General features: G+C 43.7%; 1 protein-coding gene across 1 annotated transcript in view; it reads right to left on the reverse strand.

The window, feature by feature from the left end:
• FDX1 (ferredoxin 1) overlaps positions 1-25,615 on the reverse strand; it is a 182,287-nt gene extending 156,672 nt beyond the window's left edge. The window contains exon 1 of the mRNA XM_086935224.1: positions 25,319-25,615. Coding sequence (XP_086791350.1) covers positions 25,319-25,455 — 137 coding nt within the window. The 5' untranslated portion in view covers positions 25,456-25,615. The remainder of the gene's footprint in view (positions 1-25,318) is intronic.
• Positions 25,616-26,477: the final 862 nt, after the last annotated feature.

Below are 26,477 nucleotides of genomic sequence, written 5' to 3' on the forward strand. Positions count from 1 at the left end.
TTCAACTCTCATTCAAGCACCTGTTCTCACACTACCTCCACTTTTTGTCTACAATACTCACACTGCCTGGCTGTAAGTCTACCCACTGCTAACCCGATCACTACTCTTTTCAATGCCCTCCTCATTCCCATTTAGTGCTTTGTTCCTTTCTCTTCCAACAAGAGTCCCCAACTCTTCCATCTATTTTCCCACTCCTTTACTTCCAGTCTTGATTCTCTCCCATCCACCCATCCATCCATCCATTCTCCACTCCCAATGTCAGCCAGCCATCCTCCTACTACCTACACTTCATTTACCCACTCATTCCCATGGATCTATTTATCCTCAAAATTACACCCGTTCATCCATCCAACAATTCTCTTTTGTCCACCCATCTTCCCACGTCCAAGCATCTATTCATCCTCTCACCCACTTTCCTCTATCCATAACCCAACACTCATGAGTCAAACCATTCTCCAACACCAATCCATCCATTTTGTGAAAATCAATCGATCTATCCATTCAAAACTAACCAATCAATCCAACCATCCTTTCATCCATCTATCTCCAAGCAATCAATCCATTTCCCTTCTATCAATCATAGTATTCATCCATACTCCTTCTCCAATCCACCTATCTATCTCCCTCTCCGATCCATCCATCTACCCTCCCTCTCCAATCTTTCATCAGACTATCCATCCATCACCCATTTTCCCACTCCAGTCCACCTCCTAGCTTTCTATTCTTTCATCTTCACAACCATCTATTCTCCCACTGGACTTCATCTATCCAGCCTACGTCTACAATCTATTCTCCCTCCCACTCACATAAATCAACCCCAACCCCATCCATTCTCCCTCCCACTCGCATACATCTGCCTATCCGCACATTTCTATCCTCAATTCCACACCCATTTCCGTTCCTCCATCCTCTCACTCCCATCCATCCATGCACACCAATCTGGACTTTATTATTCCCATCCTCCTACATTTAGTCTTCCTACCCTTATTCTCTTCCCTTCTGACCACCCCCATCATCCCAGGTCTTCTTAGTTGTGCCGCTTCAGCTTTGCAATCAGAGCAGCAGCCGCCAGAATTGCTAAGTGACAACATTTGAATTGTGTTTTATAATATGTGGGGTGTTCACTTTCCCCAAAATATTTCTGACTGAAGTTATAACAGTCCTCTAAACCTATCCCTGCATCTTGCCCTCCACATTTTTCTTGCACTGTTCCTGCTCCCCTCCTACTTACTTTTCACCCGGCCCGCTCTCTTCCTCATCTTGTTGGTCAAAGTCTCTGCTCACTAACTACTTTACACTTCCTCACCCAACGTGATCTAAGGCACTAGAACATGTGTGCACATCTCCTTTGCTGTACCATCTACAAATTCTTTACTTTCCTGACTGACCCTCTGCCCCGATAACAAAATGCACAAAGGAAAATAATGTTATTCACACCAGCCATCCATCTGCAGCTTACACACGAATGCAGACAGGAGAATTCTTCTGTATTCTCGAGACAAAGAAGATCTCTTCCACCCAGAACAGTCCATGCACATGAAGGATGACGTTACCTGCACACAACCCTTTGAGCTGAATAAACCTCGACATATAGGATGCCTCACAGCCTTGACTGTTTGTTCTGTTAACACAGACACCTGTCAGGTCTATCTCTTACCAACCCCCTTCCTTTTCTTTTTTCTTTTTTTTTTATCATGCAACACCAGTTAATACAGGGCAAAAACGACATATGTTTAGCAGCAAGTAAACGTAAAAGTTCAAAAATAGCAGCAAAAAGGCATTAGTATAGCAGCAAGTTAGTGTAAGAGTTCAAAGATAGCAGCATAAAACGTTTGTACAGGGTAGGAAGAAGGAGAGAAATGATCTTAGATAGTCAGTCCAAGAGCAGAGTATTAAAATACTTCACAGTCATGATTATATACAGATCATATTTTATAATAAGAAATTAATAAAATATTTTTATGCCCCCCCCTTACACCTTTTATCCAGTTAACAATTGGTAACCACATTTTTTGACCACGCGCTCTAGAAGGTCTTCCCCTAGTGGAGTAGATAGCTTTTTCTTTTTTATATACAGCCAAGAACCTGGCAAGCCACATTTGAAACCTTGGAGGAGCTATTTCTTTCCAGCTAGCTGCCAATGGTATCCTATATACTGCTGTCCCAATAGAGACACATGATTCCTCCTCCTTGCTCAAACTAAGTGTGCAATCGTAGCCCAGAACGAAAAGCGTGGATGAAGCAGCTAGTATGTGTCCAAATACTTACTCCCAGTAACTGCCCAACCCTTCCTTTAGTACCCGTAGTTCATCGCAATCATAAAACATGCGAGTTAAGGTGGCAGGTCCCAGCCCGCATCTGGGACAATGGTCATCTGATCTTTTCTCCCATGTAAACAGCTTAGCCGGGGTGAAATATAAATTAAAAATGGTTTTATATAATTGGGCTTTCAAACTGGGGGATAGAAGTATCTTTGACGTTAAGAGTAAGCTCATATCAATATCGATATTGGGATTAGTAAGTCTCAAAGCCCAAGATGATTCTGTATGCTCCAAATCATCGGGTAAGCTATTTACGAGTAAATCAGACAGTTTCCCAATTCTAAATGAGTTGGTAGCCAAGATATCGAGAAGTGGTATTCTTTCTAATAAGGTCCTAGGGGTCTTTAATTTAAGAATCGTTTTAATCTGTATAAATTTGAAGAAATGGCTATTTAGGATTTTAAACTTGCTCTGTAAGATTGGAAACTTGCAGTCTAATTCACCTCCAAAAAAGTCCCAGACTTTTCTTATACCCACCTTTTCCCATTTCTTAGCCATATCATCATTTACTAGCAGGGGCAATAACGAGGATTTGTCGAAAACCTTCAAACCTTCAAACCTTCCTCCATATTTTCCATGTGCTCGTAATTATCTTAAATTTAGTTTTTTTTAAATTGCTTGGCTCTTCTTGTTTCAGTAATAGCCCCTGAGCTTTTTTCCCCAATTGAAAGTTCATAGATAGAGGGTATTTCTGATGCGGTTGTATCTGCGTTTGGGGTCATGATATTAAGCAAAGGGGTCATTTGTTGAAGGAAGGCAGCCCGGTGGTATAGCATGATGTTCAGAATTGCTAAGCCACCTCTATTTTGTGGCAACAACAAGTATTTAAGTGACCTCCTAATCTTTCCATATTGCCAAATGTGATTCTAATGTTTTAAGTATGCTATCTTCTACGGCTAATGGTATTGCACGAAGCAAATATAGAGTTTTTGGAAGTACATTCATCTTTAATAAATTGCCCCTGCCAATGATGGATAAATGCAGGCTATTATTTCTCCTAAGGTCCTTCCCAATATTTTTAATAAGGGGGTCATAGTTTAATTTATTAATATCCCCTACTGTAGGGTTAAGCATATCCCTAGATAAGTCTCCTGATCTACTCGCCTTGGATCGTTATAGTAAGTATTGTCTGTACATAAAATAACTGTTTTGTCTTTGTTAAGTGAGTATCCCGAATATAAACCAAATTGTTGAGTAATTATGTCTATTTCAGAGATTGCCTCCGCAGGATTGGGTGTTAGTATAGCCACATCATCGGCATATGCCAACACCTTAGTCTCATAGGCACCTACGCAAATTGGCTTAATTTTCTGGTCCTGTAGTAACTTAATAATCAAAGGATTAATATAGAGAGCAAATAGTATTGGAGAGCAAGGGCACCCTTGTCTCGTTCCCCTAGATATATTAATCGTACGAGATTCTTCGCCCCTTATCTGCAATCTTGCCTTCGGGTGATGATACATAGCTTTAATTGAATTGATGAAATTGGACCCAAAGTTGTTTAATTCGAGTACCCCCCATAAAAACTCCAACGACACCCGATCAAAAGCTTTCTCGGCGTTGAGGAGGATCATTGACATATTGGCCCCCCCGTGCCAGTCATGAAATCAAAAAGTGAGATGACTCTGCGGATATGATCCGTCGGACCTTTGCCTAGAATGAAACCATGTTGCCAGGGGGAGACCAGAGGCTCAATGACCCTCCCGAGCCGATTAGCTAGGATTTTTGCATAGAGTTTGGAATCTGAGTTAATCAGAGAAATTGGTCGGTATGAAGATGGATTCTCGACAGGTTTATTCTTTTTGGGATAAATAATTATGTCAGTTTCCTTAGGAATCTGGAGGATTTCCGGTCCGTTGTATTCCGGTAAACAAGTCATGCAGAAGGGGCAATATTCCAGTAACTAATATTTTATAGATTTCTAAGGGGATTTTATCGGGGCCTGCGGCTTTCCCAGAAGCCAAACCAGACAAGGCTAATTGTATCTCAGTGACACTAATTACTTTCTCAAGATCTTCCTTAGTTACGTCATCTAACGTTCTCCCTGGTCCCAAGTTTTCTACAAGTTCTGTCACAGCTTTCCTCACTTCAGTAGCGTCTTGTAAGATATCATCTTGATACAGCCCTTGATAATATTTCTGAAACCCTTCAATAATATCATCGGAATCAGTATATTCATAGCCATCTATCTTGATGGAAGCTACAGCGTTATAGGAGACCTTCTGACGTGTGCGCAGAGCCAGTTGCTTACCAACTTTCTCACCATTCTCATATACATTATTTTGATGTACCTGAAATGTTTCAGCAGATCTCTTAGTTAGCCAACTATTCAATTTGGTTTTAAGAATCATTATACGGTGAAGAATATGGACTCCATCATTGCCCTGAGCTATTGTTAGAACATGCTCTTCCTCAGCTCTAATCAATTCTTGTGTCAGTTGTAGATTTCTGGCTTCTTGTTGTTTCTTTATTCTTGCCACGTAGCTGATAGTTTCCCCTCTAAGGGCTGCTTTAAAGCAGTCCCACACAATCACTCTAGAGGCGCTATAGCGGTTCATATCAAAGTAGCTCTGCGCCTAATCTTTGATATATTTCACATAGCCCTCATTAACTAAAAGCTTTCTATCGAACGTCCACTTGGTACGAGGTCTAATAAAACTAGTTATATCTAATACCAAAATTAGAGGGTTATGATCAGATATAATTTTTGGGAGTCTCTTCACTTCTGCCTTACAAACTAAATCGCTTGACACCCAAGAAATAATCTAGCCTAACATATCTGTTATGTGGGTATGAAAAATATGTATACCCAGGATTAGGATGATTTTTTAAATCCCAAATATCTATTAAATTGTAGCTATCTCTTAGTTGACTTATAGCACTGAATACCTTGGGTTTACGACCTGAGTATCTATCTTGTGAGTGTCTACTAAATATAGGTCCTAACGAAATATTAAAATCCCCACAAAAAATTATTGATTTTGGCCAAGAGGCGAGTTCTAGTTCCAGATCTTCGAAAATTTGAGGGTGGTCTTGGTTTGATCCATAAACTGAACAAACTGTAATGCCAGATGTCAGTGCTACAATGGCCCGCCTCCCCGGGGGATCCACTACTTTGCACTTGAGTGAGCCTAATGCTGTTTTGGCTATAAATCGCCACCCCCCCGATTATTCGAGGTTTGTGATGTACAGGCAAGAGTATTATAGCCCAAGATTTTTAATAGTTCTCTCTTTTCCCAGGGAAGGTGTGTTTCCTGTATACATACTATGTCAAAGGATCCTTGTCTGATCAATTCAGAAAAGCGAGCCCTCTTAGTTTTATCTTTTCAACCCGCGCCGTTCCAGGAGCAAATTGTTATCCTCCCCATTGTAGTTTAGTATAGAATTTCGTAAATCCTTCCCTCGCTTTAGCAGAACTCCTAAGTAGTCTCAAAACATGACTTTCCTTTTGTGTACAATTCCTTGCTGCTCTCTGATTCTATCTATTCTATTCTATTCAAAATTAGCTTTATTCGGTTAAAATTTAAAACAATCAAAGCACAAGACAATATTTCATAATGTAAACAATCCCATTACAAGACAGAATATGATGTTTGGAACATATTACAAGATATACAACACTTGGCATATAAATATACAATTTAAAAAGTTTGTCGCCTTTCGAGGGCTCCTTTTAAAATCCAGTAATTCATCATATAAGTAGTCACACCACAAAATCCTATCAAAATCACAAACGATAAAAGGGACGGGGACGGTTGCAATTATGTCTGTACTTTGTTTCTTCGCCTAATGGCCCCAGTGATGTATCTGGCTATCCCAAAGCAGACCACTGATGATCCAAGCATTTGCAAGTAGGCCAACGCTGGTCTAACTTGCTCGAAGTTACAGCCCCTTAACAATGGCAAAATAAATTTCTTACGCATGGTAACATAAAAGTCGCAGAAAAAACCATGTGTAGCGTATTCTGCTCAGAAAAGTTATCACAGGGGCAAGGCCTTAAAACCCCTTCTTTAGAAAAACCTTTCGGGAATGATAATATCCATGGGAGCATGTTATACTTGAACCTCAATAAAATAAACAGATGGTACGGCTTGTTTATATAGGTCAGGTATGGCTGGATTCCTCTTCCTATGCTCAACATTACAAAACTCCTAACTGAGGGTTTTACAAATTCCGCTTCCTCCCTTTTTAACATTGCCATGTTCAGGAACTGAGACTTTACAGCCTTGATAGCCGTCTTACCTAGAGCACTAGGATTCGTAAACAAATCAGGGTTGCCAAAGTGAATCCATTTGGTTCTTGACATAACGGATCCATGGGATAGCAAGGGCCCTATCTAAAGACATACAGTCTTGAATAATTAGTTGGTTTAAATTTGGAGGCTGCTGTGCCCAAATTCTCAACCAACCCAATAAAGGGGCAACAGCAATCTGGTCTGAAATATAACCCACCCAAAGGTCCTAATGAATATTAAAAGTAGCAGCAGAAGGGGGGAGCGACAACACTTTTCTTAGGAAAACATTTTCTGCTATTTGGATTTTGCTCACATCTGCAAAGCCCCAAACCTCACTCCCATATAGTACCATTGGAACACATTTTGCATTATAAATGTTCATGAGGGCCGGGAGTGGTTTGAAGTCTAATCGCTTTGCAAACCCTAACAAAGCCCCTATTGCCCTGGCAAGGGTATTCTTTTTATGGGCGCGCTGCATAACCCATGACCTTCGGTCATCAAAAAGAATCCCTAAATAAGGGAAGGCTGGGACTTTAATAAGCTCCTGTCCTTTGCAGAAAAATGTTGCCTTTTTTGCCCGTCCTCCACCTAATGACATTGAGTGTGACTTTTTAAAATTAGTGACCAAGTCTAGAGAATCCCAAAAATTAATAAAACAATCTAAATGCAATTGTAACCCTCTTGCAGTTCTAGCCACTAAGACTGCATCGTCTGCGTATAACAATGCGGGGATCATTTTTGAGCCAGCTCTTGGTATGTCTTTACAAGATGCAATCAATTGATCTCCCAACTTGTTAATATAAAGGGTAAACAGCAAGGGTGCAAGAATACATCCATGCCTTACCCCTCGCTTAACTGGCCAAGCATCTGTCAAGCTCCGGTTCTCGTTAAATCGGACCGCTGCCGTGGTATTTTCATGGATATGAGCCAAGAAAGATATCAGAATAGGGTCCAACACTAGGCCATATAGGGAAACCCAAAGCTTATCCCTATTCACAAGGTCGAAAGCAGTGGACAAATCCATAAAAGCTAGATGGATATCCCCCTGCTTTGCGACCGTGTATTTCCCTGTCACCAGGTGTAAATTAAGGCATTGGCCCGTTGTACCCCTTCCCTGTCTGAACCCATACTGTAGGTCCGAGACAACTGCGTTTTTATCCAGCCAATCTGTCAAGCGGGCCAGTACAGCTTTTCCCATAATTTTTGCAGCTGAATCCAAGAGCGAGATAGGCCTATAACAGGCCGGATCTTGTCTTGAGCACTTTTTAAATATTGGGACTATGACTGCTTTACCCCAAGACGTTGGCAGTCCAGCTTTAGAAGCTGCATTCAAAACAGAAGTTAAAATCTTCGCCCAGAGACTAGGGTTAGCCCTATATAAATCGGCCGGGACCCTATCTGGTCCTGGTGCCTTTCCCTTGGACGTGCCCATAATTGCCTCCAATACTTCTTCCTCTGTAAATACAATTTTTGGGACCAGTGAGCATTCCACAACAGGACCGGGCAGTGTCTGACTAATCTCAGAATACAGGCCGCTGAAGTGTTCCACCCACCTTTCCGGGGAGATGAGGCAGTCTTTAGTTGTGTTATCGGTCTCATCAAATAGTGGGCTATTAATCACCTTCTAGAAGTGGGAACTATTAGTCAGGACACTCGCTTGGCTCAGTTCATCCCAGGCCATTTCCTTTAGCGGAGTTTTTCTTATTTTATTGCTTTTTTGTAGTCCCTTCTTGCCTCTACCATCTTACTTGTAGCCCTGCCAGGCCCCTTCAGCGCTGCCAAAAGTGCCTTGTGTGCAGTGATACAAGCTTGGTCATACCAATTTAAAAAAAATTTGGGCCTTGGGTTACCTTGCCGGGTTAAGTTTGTCGCAACCTGTTTTGTAATGCGGTCAAAGGCACCAAGTGTTACAATTGGATCAGACTCCACATTTAAACATAAACTCAAGTCCTCAAAATTACTTTTATACAGTTTATCCAGGAAGTCGGCTGGAGTAATTGCCTCCCATCTCAGCCTACGCCCCTGACATATGGTGGATATATTTGAATTTGTGATAAGCGCCGAAGGCGTCTCACTTTTGAGGGCCTTAATTCTAATTCCATTGTGAGGGGGTTATGGTCACTCAGACCATTCTCTGTGACATGAAACGAACCTATTAAATCCGTCAAAGGGCATGATACCAAAATGTAATCAATAATACTTTGGTTACCATGGCCTCTATAAGTTGGGACAGAGCACAGAGTTTCTGCTTGTAACGGGCAAAACAAATAATGAACAGATAAAAGACTCTCTAGACACGCCCGCTCTTCGTATGCTCAAAGTGGGTAACCCCTTGCGGGCCGTATTCGCTCTCAATACTTTGAAAACAATTTAGTTGACAAACATGGATATTAAAATCGCCAAGAATTAAAAGGTGGTAAGACATATCATTATTTTAATCACATTTATCCAAGAAAACAGATAGTGCTCTTAGGTGGTCCAATTCATCTCGCCTGGTAAAGGAATTATAAAAATGTACCACCAACATTGTAGGTAGACTCTCACCAACAAGTTTAACAGCTAAAATATTTGGGGAGCTGGTAGCTATCAGTTTTGGTCTGTACAATAGTTTAAGACTAAATAACAACAAGAGACCCCCCCCCCGATCTCCCCATTACAGATGATTCTGCGTTTTTACAAAAAGAAAGATAACCATCCAGATGATAGGGATGTTTGGCATCCCAAGTTTCCTGTAAAGCAATTATGTGGTGCCTGGAGAAAAAGGCCTCCCAATTAATGTCCCCTCTTTTCGCTCTCAGCCCAGCAATATTCCATGATAGAATCTCTATCTTATTCTCATATACCGAATGCCCTGTAAGCTCTATATCCGGCTACTGTGTTCTCCAGGTTTGGTAGACCCAACCGGGTTATGACAGCTACTTCAATTTCAGGCACCTTATCCAGGGACTTCCCCTCTGCCCACTGCCCCACTACTGAATGCCGCACCTCAGTAAGGACCCTATTCTGCAGTCAACCCTGTTCATCCAAGATAGATAGGGCTTCAAAACTTAAGTAATGCGATAGGCGGTAAAATCCCCCCTGGTAATCTCGGAGGGGGCCTATAAAAGTAGCACAATGGTAGAGCTGCGATACAAGTGATAGTTGAAGAATAGTTTCGTGCTACAAGGGTTTGTTGGGCAAAATCTGGTCTTCTGTAATTAACAATGACACAATCGCCCCTTATTGTTTTCTGTGAGTTGCCAAGCCAAGCCACTCTGCGCACCATAAGAATGTTATTTGACAAAAATGGACTAAAGCCTTTATGTTTGGTGAGCCAATCCACAGTCTTGTCTTTTAACTGAGACCAAGTTTCAACTTGGTCTGATCTTAATGGTGGAACACCTACTAAAACTACAACAAGGGGGCCTGCAGCTGGTGGCAGGTTAATAATATCTTGGGCTGGCTTCAAAATACTCTTGTGGTCTTGTCTGACCTGCCTAGTATCATGTCCTAGTGAGGGGGCACAATTTGTTTGGTATATAGGTTGAAATGTTAAAGGTGCTCCATGGGTGACGTTCCCCGTCCAGTGAACGTCTCTATTCAACAAATGACGTGCTTCCAATGAAACATTAGTCGCATCCCCTTGGGCAAACAAGTTAATCTCCTCTATTAGAACAAAAGAGGATTCCACACTGGCTTGAATTAGAGTTAATTCTTGTTTTTATTCATGTATATTTTGAATTTAATTTCATTCAATAGTTCATGTTCTATATCACATATTTATTGTGGCATCATTGCTGTTGTATACTCCAATTGCATTTCGGGCATAATGACAGCCCTTCCTCAGGGAGCAGCACTATGGGATCAAAGCCCTACTCTGCTCAAATTGGACGTCATAGCCTTAACAGACAAAATTAAATATTGCAATCTTCATAAAACTTTCGCAGTACACTAATCACTACAGGGCATTAATTGTGCAATTGGCAAGGCTATTGCTAGTACCCACACCCCCGTCTAGTGTGCAATTTTCACTATCTCCTCTAGGCACTTACGACTTACCTATACCATAGTCAACAAGATCTATACGTCTCAAGTTCAATGACTTTTGTAGAGCTTACTTTATGTCCGAGTATATGCTTTAGGGAGGTGGCCCAGCCCAGTCCAGCCCAGCCTCGGCCAGCCCCGGACTGCCACAGACGACCCGGGCTTAGCCCGCGCGCAGTCCCACGACGCAGGGGCTGTCCGATTTTTTTAAGCACCTCCGGGCGCGGAAATGATAGTGCGCGTCTTCCGCCGCAAAGGAACCTGGGGGGTGTAGTCTCCCTCCTCACTGCGGCCGCAGAGTAGGAAACAGCGGCGGCGGGAGGGGAACAAGATGACCGGCACCAAAATCAGGAGGTCAGGGAGTTCGTGGCTGCCAAGGTAAGTTTTCAATGCCCCCCAAGAAAATTTGCAAAAACACCCCCTCTCTGATTCATTACTGTAGTATTAGTTCTGGAGTTGCATCTTTTTTTAGTGGACCCTATTCCTTTTCAATGTACTTTCCAACATCTTTATACTGGAATCTGGATTGCAGTCCTGCCTGCTAACAGCATATCCTGGGGGGAAAACTGGTGCTGTTAGCCCTAATCATTGAAGTAACTGGACTCCTTCTTCCCCACTACCAATATACATTCATGAAGGGTCCTTACCACCAAATTGAACACCTTGAGGATGTGGTATTTTTTAAAATATCTACTTGACAAAGGTACTGTAACAAAAAAAAAAACATCTATTTATCACTTTTGATGTCATGCAATTAGATAACAATTTAGGTCACTGCTCTTATTTTATCGGAGAACAGTTTCTCCAATTACAATCCACATATTAGAATTTGGATTCTGATAGTACTCTGATTTTTTGCAACTTTACAATACAGGGGCAGAGAGTAGATGGGAAGCAGTAGTTCAATGGTTTGAATTCCTGTGTGTCTTTCCACAACCAAGAACACTGCATGTTCAAGGGCATTCTCCAACTCCCCCTCGATCTCATCCAGTAATGGAAAACGTTGGGAAAGAAGTCGTGACGAGGGAAGAAGTAGAACTTATTCCAAGATAGGAAATAAAGTTGGGTGTAGATCATTTGAATGTGTAATTGTCCAGCATATTTTTGCATACGCAAATATACTCTTGTATATTTGATCAGTGAAAAAGGAATTCACAAAAATCTGTTAGGTGCATGGTTTCCCGACATACTACAGTAAATTCCCAAAAGTCATACATTTGAAACCAATGCAAGGACATGCACCTAAGAGTTTACTTTTATGTATTTCTTGAAAAATTGGGCCCCTGACTTATTTTATTGTTGCACCCAAATTCTCCATTATTTTTTTAGGTTTGGCATTAGTCAATACCCTTTTGATTGTTCCAAAATTGTATGTAGAATATACTTTCTAAAGCCACATGTTCATCCATTGGTCTGTTCTTCTGTCATTCACATTTTGCTTCTACCCACTATTGAAACAGCAAGAGGGCAATGGATCAGCCTACTTCACCCACTGACTAAATTCACTTTGAATGACTGCATGTAGCCCTTTCACAAGGAGCACATCAGCATACGAGGTAGTTCCCTTCAGTTCCATCATTTTTTTGTTTTTACTTTATTACTTTAGTTGAGGATTTGTTTGTTGAGGATGATGTGAATTCCTTTGTTTATCTGACTACTGCTTTTTCACACCATACTAGCAACTCACAAGCAGTCTGAATATAAAGCATATGAGGGGGCTCAACTTTGTAATCCTGCTGTCATTCCGTTTTTTCTAAATGAAGGGGTATGGGAACACACTGCTTCAAAGCCCAGCACAGTTCACCCCTTAACATTATGGTAAATGTAGTTCACTTTAAATGCATACTTGCATGTTTGCTGAAGTGTTTCACCAAAGTTGGTGCAGGCTAGTGCTGTGAATTTCTAGACACGTCTTTCTGGATATTGTAGAGACAAAAACTAATTTCATCGGTGGTTGCAGCAAAAGCTGCCACTATCCTGTCATGTCTCAATGGATCCCACAATTCGATATGACAAAAAACTTCTCCATCCACGGGCTCAGCTAAAAAGCGACGTAGCTGGCTGGAAGAAACTTCCACTCTCACTGCTAGGACGTGCGGCCCTTTTTCAAATGATGTCCCTACCCCGCTTTCTTTATGCCCTCCAGAACACTTTAGATGTGGTACCAGCTAGCTATTTTCGAGAAGTGGAAGGAATGCAGCGTAGCCTACTTTGGGAAGGCAGACCGCGTATAGCATTAGCTAAGTTGACGCTCCCATGGTATGACGGAGGAATTGCCCTCCCTGGTATCAAGAGATACTATTGGGCATCGCAGTTGGGAGCTATAAATCATGGTACCTACGGGTCCAATACGGATCCGGGTTATGCAATGGATAGATGGATGCTCCCTGGTGGTAATTATAGCAGAGCGTTGTATACCAGGTCAATAGAGAATAGTCTAACGGGACCGACCAGAGTGGCGGTACGTATATATGGCACAATGTTACTAGTTCACTGGGATGGAAAAATCGTCTGACTTTGGCTACCCCACTATTTGGATCGGATAGGTTGGGCAGGTTATGGAATACAAAGGGTTTTGACAAATGGGACTTGATAGGAATTACTACTGTGGGCGATATTAGGGCAAAGGGAAGGGTTAAGTAGTTTGCTGAACTACAAACTGAATATGAGCTGAGTGGGACGGAGTACTTTCGCTATGCACAAGTGAGGCATGCATTGAGGTCTGTATTCCCCGAGGGGGAAGAGATACCGGAGGCATCCCCATTAGAAGACATCTACCTGATAGCACCATTTCTCTCATTTATAAAAAACTGATAAATCAAAGAGCGGATCTTTTAAGGGACAAGTGGACGCACAATGGTATTGAACTTGACGACGAAGATTGGCAATCTGCAGTTTCTTCCCCCAAAGAAGTTACGATTCCGGCGAGATTGAGGCTCGTCCAGTTGAAAATACTGCACAGGGTTTATGTCACAGGTCCACGTCTGATTAGAACGGGTTTAACGGAGGAAGGCAGGGGTGTGGAATTAATTAAAATATCTACTTGTCCATGGGACCGGTTGCTTCATAAATCTACTTGTCCTGTAACAAAATCCACTTGTGCCTTTGGTGCCAAGTTGTGCGGCGCAAAACTATGGCAGCAATCTCATTATATAAGAGCTCTTATATAGCCTCTCTGATTATGCCGGGGCACCTACCATAGTAGTGTTTGAATACTAGCAATCGCTTTATGTTGCTACGTTTCCGCAGATCTAAATACTGGGACTGAAGGTAGTGGTAAACAATAGTTCCAGGGTTGGAGTGTCCTTTTGAGTCTATGCAAACCTACTAACTTGCATGTTTTAAGGGTTTTCAAAAACTCTTATCTAATATTATCCAATACTGAGAAATGTTGGAAATTTACTCCTGACAATGGCAGATGTAAACCTTCTTCCGGAGTTGGGAATAAAGCGGTTGGAGGGAAAATAAACTTGCAAACTCTCAGGTTATCCCAAGAGTAAATCTACACATGCACATTTACTCATGCTAAGATGCAGTTCACAAATATTTTCTAGGGGTACTATTTCTTGCCCGACTGCTGTAAATTATTGAGAATTCACGAAAGCCATATAGCTGCCCTTACTGCAAGGATATATACCAAGGGTGCACTTTTGAGACTTTCTTTAAAAAGTGGGCCCCTAATTTGGTCTTGCGTTAACCATGACCTTTTGTGTTTATTAAAATTCTCTCTCTGTATCGGCTGGCTTCACGGTGAGTGACAGCATTCTGCTCTTTCACAAGGAGCATATATCGGCACACAAAGTAGTTTTGTTCAGTGCCAGTAACTAATGTGGCAGTGCATGCTTTTTTTGAGACCAAAAACAATTTTTGTTTTTGCCAATGTTTGTTATAATGGTGAGGATCTGGCAGCTCTCACATCAATGAGGTTTTACAAAAACCATGCCAATACAAGTCACGCATTGCCAAAACTAAAAAGCTGACCATCATTTCAGACCTACTGGCTTCGCCAATGCTTGTTAATTTTTGTTTCCCAAAATCGTATTGAAACTGGTTACACTGATTTTCTAATATGAATATTTTGGGGAAATACTAGCATGGATCAACAGATTTTACTAAATGATGCTGCAAAGAAATGGTACCTGAAATTTTACAGTAGTTTAGCAAAAAAATGTTTTTTTTACTTTCATTTTTTAGTGAAAGCAAATAATCATTTATCTTACTTTCAAGCTTCTGCAAATATTTACATCTAATCAGAGAGCATTCTGGGAGCATTATGCATAGCCTCATATTGCTAAAGTTCGAAACCGTGTTTCCACATTTTTATACTGGAACCACTGTGCTGTCAGAACTTACATTTACTGAGAACGCTCAGCCTAATAATAAAGGCTCTCAATTAATGAACCATAAATACAAGTTTGAACAGCATTAACATGTGCACACAAATATGAACTTAACTACAGGCAGTGCCCTTCCCTGATCCTTAATGTGGTACTGCAAACTGGCAGCCAAAGGGTTTGTGCTGCAGGGGGTTGGGCCCGCTTGTCCCAAGGACAAAATGCACATTAAAACTTGTTGCCCTTGACCCCAAACAAAATGTCCTGGGCATCGGGCTATAGAAATTCCACATCCCTGGGAAGGTCTGTGTAAGCGTGGATGTGGTCAGTTGGGCACGTTTCTTCATATCCTGTGGGAATGTCGATATATGGTAGACTACTGAAACATAGTGCATGATGTTATGCAGGAAGTAACAGGTGTGGCTCTCTTGCCGGAAACTAGGAGATGTCTATTAAATATTTGGGAGCCTACAGACCTGAATACTGCACAAACTCGATGGGTTACTGTAGGGGCCATGATAGCTAAGCGAAATATAGCACAGCAGTGGGGATCTGCAAGACCGCCTACGATAGAGGGGTGGAAAGAAAGTATGGATTGGTGTATGTTCCGTGAAAAAACTGTTAAACTGGCAAGGGGTCGCCCTCGGAAGTGGAACAGTGTCTGGGGTCCTTGGAATCAGTACAGAGGAAATATTTGTGTACCACCTGCAACTGTTGTCTTTGATGCTCCACTTTCCCCATGACCCTTACATGTGAATCTACTTGACATTTGTGCTCCATACCCACCCCCTCGCCAATATTTATTGTATCACATGTTGAAATTGTGAACGACCCTCTTCTGTACTATGCACCAGTGTATTTATTGATGCCTTGCTTTAATAAAAAGAAATGTAAAAAAAAAAATCTCAAACAGGTGAGTCCATTGGATGGTGAGAACCCTGAAAAATGTGCGACTTTGCCCAGGTCTAAAAATGGCTCTGAAGAGGAAAAGTTGGGGTTTTCCTTACAGGTTTGGAGGTGGAGGTCATTACCTCATATGAAATGGAAGGATATGGCAGCTTCTTAAGAGTGGTGTGAGAAAATGCTCCTTTTTGTGTGGTCTCCCCAATTTTTTACTTAATTGTATTGCCGGTTTTTAGACTCTGCACAGTGAGGCACTGCTGTTCAGGCTCAATGTATGAGCTTTGACTTCTAAAACCTGGAGAAATTCCTGATGGACATATTTTACTCTCCTACATGCCATTGTATATGGTGTGGAAACTAAACCGATGACATGGACAGTTAAATGTCTGCTACGGACTGCAGAACTTATTGTGCCATCCACTAGTATGATATGGCTTCGGATGGTATAAGGATTTCTGCAGTTTAAATTTGCAGTACAATCTCTTAAAATAACTTTTTTTGTAAGGGAAACCCCTCCCTTTTAAATTATAATAAGTCACCCATATGTACGCCTTACAGCCCACAAGGTGGTAATTAAAAGTGGGACACGTAGCAATAAAATGTTGCCATGTCCCTTCAATGACAAGTCCCCAAAAGCTAATTTTACTGTGTGAAGGCGCTGACTGTCCTTTGAAAAACATGGTACAGCTTAAAATATTAGTTGTATCTCAAGTTTGCGACCATGTATAAAAATTATTCAGCCACTATTTTATATATATATATATTTTTAAAACAATCTAATGGTAAAGTCAGATTTGTAATAAATATCTAGGATAAGTAACTTTTAGAAAGTTAGCTTTTCAGTGCCTGAAGTTCCTGAAGGAAATTTGCATTCAGTCTTCAGAAACTGCTCAGCCTATACGTGGCCTTAGTGAGGTGGGAAAACTGCTCTTAGAGCAGGAACAATTGCCTGGCTGTGTGGCCTACAGGCTATGCACAGAGAGTAAATGGTTGCCCTATCTTGGATTTTAGGAGTAAAGTGCACTTTGAGATTGTCGGCAGTAGGACTTTTGGGGTTTTAGTGTGATTTTATGTGTTACATTTTACTCTATTTGTATAAACTGATGTGGGATTTTTATTTATTACGTTTTTTATTTTTAACTGGTTTGGTACTTCTAAATGTTTTGTACATTTGCTCAAAGTTTATCCTGCCTGCTCTGTGCTAGGTTTAAATTACTGAAACTTCGGCAGGATATCAGCCGCAGTCCGTGCAGGTAACAGTAGTGGGGTTGGGGGGGGGGGGAATTCCGACGAACTATGCAGAGGGAAAAATAATTATTTATTTTCCCTTGGCATCGTCCCTTGAAATCCCCTTCCCACCGCCGTTACCTGCACGGACTGGGGCTGCTGGATATAACAGGTTAGTCAATGTATTTCTTGGGCTGGACTTCCATCCAGCCCAATTAATATTTCACTTTCTTACAAGTGGGTTTTCTTGTCGAGTCTTTGTTGAGATACAGTGGGAAAACGTTTCTTTTCCGGAGTGTGGAGAACTCTGAAGCATAGGGGTGTTTAGAGTGTTTTTTGTAGTATGGTTTTAAATTACTGAAACTCATAATTAATAAGCCTAAACCCATACATTACCCCTTCATCATGTGCCACAGGCTGACTTGTGTCTTCCAGCTTGGAACATCGGGTTTCTCAGCGAGAAACCTCACTCGTGCGCTCCTACCTGTTATGCCTAAAACGTGCCCCTGACTATGGCCCTTCCCCCTACTCTAAGAGGACTGTGTTCTGCTGAGAGATAATATAAGTTTAATGTTAATGCAAACAAGTAGCATCGCTCTTTGAACATTCCCTCCCCCCCCTCCCAATATGCTGTCTATCGTCTAGGCAACTAAAAAAAAGGCAGGCGCTCTGGGTTTTTTTTCATAACGGTTTCAAAATTACTTTTGGGCCATTAACCAGCCCTGGTTTTGGGGCCCTAGCTCTCTCTGTGCTGCTGCGGGACTCTCTGCCTTTTAAGGGAATGCTAATCTACCGCCCACCAGGACCCAGATGTGGTTTCGCTGATGAGCTTAGCATGATTGTTGAATCATCTATTCTTAACGCTAATTTCTTGGTGTTAGGTGATTTTAACTTCCACCTAGAAAATGAAACTGACCCAGACTCCTTAAAGCTGATTGATGCAATGAATGCACTTGGACTATCTTTAATCTGGCCGCTGCAGTTGGCGCCAACTTATCTGTGGGGCTTATTTCTGGGCTGTCGCTTACCACTTACTACGGTGTAGTGGCTTCTCCCTTGTGCACAGTCTCTCGGACGGTAGGTGGCCTCTTGGCTCTCCTCGCTCGTCGTGTCTCGCTAGCTCTGTATTCCACCTTCCGGAGTTCCCTCGGTGCAGCGCGTTCTCCCTGTTGGTGCCGGTGCCGTTCGTTGAAGCGCGTTTCTGTCTATGGCTCTTCCGCGCTGTTGTTCGCGTTGTGCCCCCTTTTCCCCCCTGCGTTTACGTTACTGTTGGCCTGGTCTTTTAGCGTTTCCGCCTGGGGGGGGGGGGGGGGGGGGTGCAGGGGCTGCCTCTGTGCGCGTATTTCTGTGCCTCTTTCGCGCTGGTCGGCGTTCCGCTCCTTCCGCCTGAGCCAAAGATGGCCGCCCACCGCTTCCGTCCTAACCAATATGGCCGTTCCCTGGTGTTCGGGCTGTCCTCCCTTCCTCTCTGCGCCCGCACTGGTGTTGGTTCGGTCTTTAGGGATTTGCCTGGTGTGGGGGGGGGGGGGGGGGGGGGGGCCTGCTTCTATGCGCTTTCCTCTGTGGCTTTTGGCGCTGCCCGGCGTTGGTCGGCGATTCGCTCCTCCCGCCTGCACTAAAATGGCCACCGCAGCTTCAGACCTGACCAATATGGCTGCTCCGGTTGTTCGCGCTGTGCCCCCTCTTCCCCCTGCGCTCTCGGTTAATGTTGGTTAGGCGGCTTTTTAGGGTTGGGGGGGGGGGAGCTGCTACTCGAACAGAACAGCGCGCGGCCGATTTCCGGCCTCTGCCCGGGTCGCTCTTACTTGGAGGTTTGCGGTCTGTTGTGGTCTCGGGTCCTCTCTCAGGAGCTTGCCGCCATCTTGCGCTTATATTCTCTCGTCTCCCAGTTTCTTTCTTGGCTATATCTGCCTTCCCAGCGGACGCTGCAGGTTATGGTCGCCCGTGGTTGGTGCCCCTTATGTTCATACACCTCTCCGTCTGTTTTCCTTAAGCGCTCGTTGGCATTTGCTTCTTCTGCTCGCCGTTCTTTGACTTGGGGGGTCGGGAGCTCCGGACTTAGGTCTGCTGCCTCCTTGCCATCCAAGCCACGCCCCCCCGGTTGTCAACATCTTCAACAAATTAACTGCAGCCAGGACAGCCATTCAACCGGATGGGCAATCTCCTATTTCCACATTAGGTCAAGCCAGATTTTCCACTTGTAAGGCCCCTTCAGTAGAACAACTTACAAAGTTAATTCCATCAATTAAATCTGGCACCCTGCAAGACCCATGTCCTCCAAAAATAATGCACTTGGTAACAGCACAAGTGGCACAAAACTTGGGGTAAATCTTTAACAATATGTTCACAGACGGAATCTTCCCTACACACTGGAAACTTGCCTCCGTTCTGTCCCTGCTAAAAAAGAACTAGTGTAAAATAGTGTCCTCTGGGGGAAAGATTATAGATTCTCAGAGTTCAACCATTTTTCTCACTTTCGCTCATCACACTATTGTGCACCCCTTTCGTAATACAATTCCCAGTTTTACCTTCCAAATGACCCAAGTATTGGCATAGAAAACAATAGTATATAAAAATAATTATGCAATTTATTATTTCCAAACTTCGTAAAAACATTCCTCAACGGATCACCGTTTTGGATCAGGAGATCACAGTTATTTCATTAAAATGCAAACATTATAAAATTACACGTAGACCTACATAAAAACATATAGAAAACAAACAATTTATCCCCGAGAGTATGTATATCCCCAAGATAGGGAGAGGTGTTGTATTATGCTTAGGCAGCCTTGGCCACGATGAGGCTACACACCCTTCTATGACATCTAACATTCCATGATGTCACCTTTGGAACGTGGGAATTATGTATGGGCAGTCTGTTGGGGCTGTGCCCGGCAGGAAATCGGTGTGGGGGTCTCTTTTAGGGTGACCAACCGTCCGTAAATTTCACGGACAGTCCGTAATTTCGGCCGTCTGTCCGTTGTCCGTGAAGGAATCTTTAACGGACGCCATTTGTCCGTCATTTTAACAGGGCCCCGGTTGCTCCACCCTAAAGCCGGCACAGCTTGCACCCACCTATTTTCTTCACTCCGATGCTGCACCAAAGCTCCTCAGATGCCCCGCAGCATTGGAGAGGCACAGCAGGATGGCTACCCTCACACCTCCAGCCCTTGATGACCTGTTAAGAGGTGCTTCGAAGGTGACTGAGAGGGAGGGGCTGCCGGTTCAGGAGCAGCGACATCTATTCACATGCAAACAGCCCTGAATGTGTCATGTCTCTGCTATTTAGAGGGGGGCTCACACATTCCATTTCTACCCAGGGCCCCAAACATCTGAGACTCGGCCAGATTACACCCCTGATTACACCGAGGCAGCACGTGGTTCTCTTCAACGAGCTTAATTACTGTCACTAATTTGTAAGCAAACCTCGGTTCTTCAAACATGCAGTCTATAATGTAAGAAAATAAAGAAATGGCACAATCGTACCCACACTGATTAACAAAGTATGGAGGACAATCAGTTCAATCAGTTCTCTTAGAGTATCTCCTGTAAGTACAGTACATCACAGTGGGGGATGGCATTTTGGACAGGGAGTCTGTCTTCTCGTTGTCTTGTGCAGGAGAGGAGCCCAAGATGATACTAGAATACTGCATGCCCACCCCTGTGTTCCCTCTCATGTGATGGCTCCTGCCCTCCCCTCAGTGATGGCACCTGTCCCCCCATGTGGTGGCTCCAGTCCACCCCACGCCTGGGATGGCTCCTGTTCCTCCATGTTGTGGCTCCAGTCCGCCCCCACCTGTGGTGGCTCTTGTCCCCCCCTGTGGTGGATCCTGTCTCCTCCCTGGGTGGCTTCTGTCCCAGTCCTGGAACGGCCCCTGCAGCGAGGGTGAAGTTCTTGATGGGCCTCTTCTCAAAAGGGCTCAGCTCAAAATTAATATGGAAAGGTCGGCGAGTAAGTAAGTGAAGGGATGGGTGAATGGCTGGATGAATTAGTGAAAGGGTGAATGGATGAATGAAAGATTGAATAAATGGCTAATGAGTGAGGATGGATGGATTGATGAGTGAGGGGAAGGATGGAGAGAAAATGTAAATAGCTGGATGTATGGGTGGAAGGGTAGCTGGATGATGGAAGAGGGGAAAGATGGATGAGGGGAAGGATGATGGATTTATTTATTTATTTATTTATTTATGCAATTTTATATAGCGCGGACTTTACCCGAAGGTGTCAGAGCGCTTCACAATAGGAACAGAAATGATACAAACTGAGAACATTACACGAGCAACAGATTGCAGAGGCATACGTTACGTTACATACGGTAAAGTGATAATTGTGAGCAAACAAGAATACATGAGGTAGTAAAAATTGTGAGAAACCAAAATACATGAGGTAGATAAGGTAGTTGTGACACTTGTGAGCAAACAAAATACATGAGGTAGTAAAAATGTGGGCTACCAAAAATACATGAGGTAGTAAAAAGTGCACAGGAGGAAAAAGTGACAAGTGTGCAGGCTACAAGAGAAAATAGATTATAATTTGCGGTATAATATTGCAATATATGTTAGACACTCACGCACAAGAACAGACGATTACGAAGGCAAAAGTGGCACTTGTGCAAGTATCAAAGGTAAAAAACATGTGAGAGGAAGCAAACCGTGTGTTACAGGGGCAAAGTGGTGAGTGCAAGTTGCAAGAGGGTACCAAACACAAGTACATGGATAATACTGCAATAAAAGGCAAACACTCTAACCGCAAGAACACACTGGGAAGGCACTTCCATGGACATGAGAAGTGGAAATTTTCAGTAGTGGGAGATCTTCCTTCAGATAAAAGAGAGTTACTTTTGGAGGTGTCTCTGGAGGAGGAGAGCTTTGAGGTCCCTTTTAAAGGCCTGGGAGGAGGCGGTGGTCCGGAGCTGAGGCGGGAATGAGTTCCAGATTCTCACTGCGTTGCCTGAAAAGGATTGGGCCATCGTTCTTTCCTTCTTGAAAGTGGGAGGTTCAAGCAGTAGATTCTCCGCATTGCGTGAAGGTCTAGAACCTCCAGAGAGTTTCAGTTTATTCGCCAGGTAGCGAGGAGAAGAGGAGTGCAGGGCTTTGTGGGTGATACAAGCGGTCTTGTAGATAGCTCTAGCCTCAAAGGGAAGCCAGCGGAGTGTAGATAACATCGGTGTGATGTGATCGCTTCTTTTGGCCCCATAAATGAAACGAGTTGCTGAGTGGAAAACAGACTTAAGTGGGGACAAGTGGGATTTGGGGAGGCCAGTAAGAAGAGAATTGCAGTAGTCGAGTCTGGAGAGGACCAGTGCTTGCACCAGGGTTATAAGGTCCCGCTCCGCGAAGAAGCAACGGATTCCCCAAAGAAGGCGCAGTTGGTATCGAGCTGATTTCGCAATGGAATTGATGTGGGGAATTAGATTGAGTTTTTTGTCTAGTATGACACCAAGGGATTTGGCGCTGTCGACAATGATGGGTTTATTGTTTAGTAGATTCATCTGATCCATCCATGATTGAACCGGGGGAGGAGAGGGTGAGGAGGAGAAGAGGAGGAATTCAGTTTTGGAGGGATTCAGAATCAGTTGATGAGTTGACATCCAGTTTTGGATGGAGTCTAGAGTGGAGCTTAGGATGGAGAGATCGTGAGTAGAGGCAATCTTGAGGTAGAGTTGAGTGTCGTCAGCATAAAGATGAGCCGCATGGATGAGGAGAAGGATGGATGGATGGATGGATGGAGGGGAAGGATGGATGGATGGAGGGGAAGGATGGATGGATGGAGGGGAAGGATGGGTGGATGGAGTGGATGGATGGAGGGGAAGGATGGATGGATCAGGAGATGGATGGATGGATGAATGGATGAGGGGAAGGATAAATGGATGGGATGGATGGATGGGTGAGGGGAAGGATGGATGATGGTTGAAAGGAAGGATGGATGAGGGGAAGGATGGATGGATGAGGGGAAGGATGGATGAGTGAGGGGATAGATGGATGGATGAGGGTATGGATAGAGGGGAGGGATGGATAGAGGGGAAGGATGGATGGATGGGTGGGTGAAAGGATGGATGGATTGATGATGAGGGGAAGGATGGATGGATGGATGATGAGGGGATGGATGGATGATGAGGGGGTGGGTGAAAGGATGGATGATGAGGGGAAGGGTGGATGGATGGATGATGAGGCGAAGGGTGGATGGATGGATGATGAGGGGGTGCGTGAAAGGATGGATGGATGGATGATTAGGGAATGGATGGATGATGAGGGGGTGGGTAAAATAATGGATGGATGATGAGGGGAAGGATGGATGGATGATGAGGGGAAGGATGGATGGATGATGAGTGGGTGGGTAGAAGGATGGATGGATGGATGATGAGGGAAAAGGATGGATGGATGAGGGAAAAGGATGGATGGATGATGAGGGAAAAGGATGGATGGATGATGAGGGGAAGGACGGATGGATGGATGGATGGATGATGGGTGGGTGAAAGGATGGATGGATGGAGAGTCAGTGGGTGAAAGGATGGATGGATGATGAGTGGGTGGGTGAAAGGATGGATGGATGATGAGTGGGTGGGTGAAAGGATGGATGGATGGATGAGTGGGTGGGTGGATAGTGGGTGGGTGAAAGGATGGATCAGTGGATTGGATGGTGGGTGGGTGAAAGGATGGATGAGTGGGTGGGTGGATGGTGGGTAGGTGGGTGGATGGTTGGGTGGATGATGGGTGGGTAGGTGGATGAGTGAAATGATGGATGGATTGATGGATTGATAAGTGCAAGGGTGAATGAATGGACGTATGAGTGAAAGGGTGGATGTAAGGATGAATGAGTGAGTGAAAGGGAGGGTAGATGGACAAAAGGATGAATAGATGTGTGAAGGAGTGAAATGATAGATGGATGAGTGATAGGATCAATGGATGGATTCATGAGTGGATGAGTAGATGGATGGATGGATGGGTGGGTGGATGGCTAAGTGAAAGGGTCAATGGAGAGAGAAAGGGAGGATGGATGGATGACTAAAATAGTGGATGGGTGGAAGGATTAGTAAGTGAAAGGATGGCTGGATTGGTGAAAGGGTAAATGACTGAATGGATGAGTGAATGGATGGATGGGATAAAGAGTGGATGGATAAGTGTACAGATGGATAGGGTGGATGGATGGATAATGGAGATGAGTGAAAGGATGGATGAGGGGATGGATGAAGGGATGGATGAGTGAAATGATAGATGGAAGGATACATGATGGATAGGTTTGCAAACGGTTGAATATGTTTGGAAATGGCTGGGCTTACTTATATACTATTGCGCGACCTCTGATGTGTCTGTAAAACGTACCTATTGTCCTGAAGTTTTGTCCTGAATTTTGACCTCCTGTCCTGAATTTGTGTCCTGAATTTTGACCCTTTGTCCTGAATTTTTACACTCACCGTCCTGAATTTGCACCAATGCCAGTTGGTCACCCTAGTCTCTTTCCTTCTGTGAATAAACGTACCTTCTTCAAGACACATGCGAGAGACGACTTTCGATTATTTCTAGTCAGGAGAACCCAAAGGTCTACCATATAAAGGGAAGCAGAGAGAACCAGCACTATCACTTCATCTGAGTCACCTTCATCTGAAATGACCCTGATTTAATCAATTACAGCATTGAAAGCAATATCAAAGGTCACTGCTCAGAAGTATTCAGGTTTCACCCAACCAAAAGCAATTTCAAGAAAGTATCACAAGATGGGGGGCATTTCTGCAATCTGAACTGTCAAATGTGAAATAGGCAATTCATAAACTGCGCTCTTATTTGTCCCATCATTTTCACAGTATCTTTATTTTACTCCAATATTTCGCCTCCTTTCATTTGTCAACTCCGCATGTTCCAGTTTCATTATTAGTCCTATAGAACTGAGAATGCTAAACAAACCCACTCCCGTTCTGCTTTCACCTGCTCGCTTTTACTGCACACCTGTGCACCGCTTTCTGCTGTTCACTCCATGGCAGGTCTACTACACAAAGATCAGCTTTACTGATTAAGGTCGCGAACTTTGCCCTTTCAATGGAGTACCACTTATTTTTCAGAGTCGAGAGAATACAGGCCGATCTGAAGCACGAGGATTTGCCGGAAGCGGTAGGGTTGACAGATACAGGACCATCGGGGCGTTCTGATGGCACGGACTGGTTGTGTCATTTTTCCTTAAGACAGACTCACCGGCCGGTCGGCGGTCACTGACAGACATGTCTACCGGCTTTCACTGCGCCTGCGCGAAAACGCTGTTTCCTGCTCCAATCGGCACTTACCTGCGCTTGAAAGGGGACACGCTAAAATCACGGGCTCCGCAGGCTCCTAGCCGCAACCCCAGCCGAAGAGCAGGCCCGGCTTTGGGCAGAAGGCGCAGGGAAGCGCACAGTAACCTACTAGTGACGGGCGCCGCCATGTCTGACCGGGGGCGGGCTCAAGTGTGGGCGGGGACGTATTCGCACATTCATGCGCACGGGGCAGGCTTCGGTTTTTACGTAACACGGGGGTGACGGTCACGGAATGTGTATTCGTCAGGTGAACTGTGCGGTTTGTCTGCTTGTTCATGGCTGTGCCTCTGGAAACGGAGCACAGCAACAGATAAAGGGTTTGATGCGGTTTTAATCCTCAATAATCCTTTTCTCCATCCTAAACTCGAAAGAAGGACCGGTTTTAGCGTTGGCATACATGCCAACATTTTAGAAGAGGAAAGAGGGAAATGTATCAAAAATAATCAGGAGACTGAATTTTTTCTAATCGATTTCGGTTTGCGGCCGGAATCGGGTGTATTGTTATGTATGGGACTTGCAACGGTGCTGCTGCAGGATCAGAGTTTAGAAATGTAAATATATATATGTTTCCCTTGGCTGGCAGTAGAATGGATAAAGCCTATGGCAGGCAGAGAAAGTGTGACAGAGGAGCAGGTTAGACTCAGGGTCACACAAGACAAGTCTCTGTAGCCAGAAGCTGTAATAAGATAGGCTGTAGCCGAGATGTGATTATTTAAGAAGGTTTATTGATTAATTATAAGCTTGAATCATAGGATCATTAAAGCCCCACCAGGAGCAGCTCTCTTGCTGTTCAGCCCAATCTCCCAACTGTCATCATCCACCAGGCATACACCACATTCTATCATTACATCACACACTCCAACATTCCACCATTCATCCACACAGGTTGAGCAGCAAGAAAGGTAAGCGGGGAAGGTACATGGCATCCAAACCAGAATACCTCACCACCTTCCCCCTTAAAGGAATGCAAACATAGAGCCTGGTCATTGTAAAATTAAAACTTACAATAAATCCATAAATGAATACATTAATAAACAATCGATTTGATTTGAAAGCTTTTATTCGGTTAAATAAATCAACCATATAAGCAATACAGTCATAAAAACAATCTACAATAAAATCACAAGATTATGAAACAGTGGGATTGAAT

The sequence above is a fragment of the Lissotriton vulgaris genome, chromosome 8 (assembly GCF_964263255.1).
Source record: "Lissotriton vulgaris chromosome 8, aLisVul1.2, whole genome shotgun sequence".
NCBI classification, from domain to species: Eukaryota; Metazoa; Chordata; class Amphibia; order Caudata; family Salamandridae; genus Lissotriton; species Lissotriton vulgaris.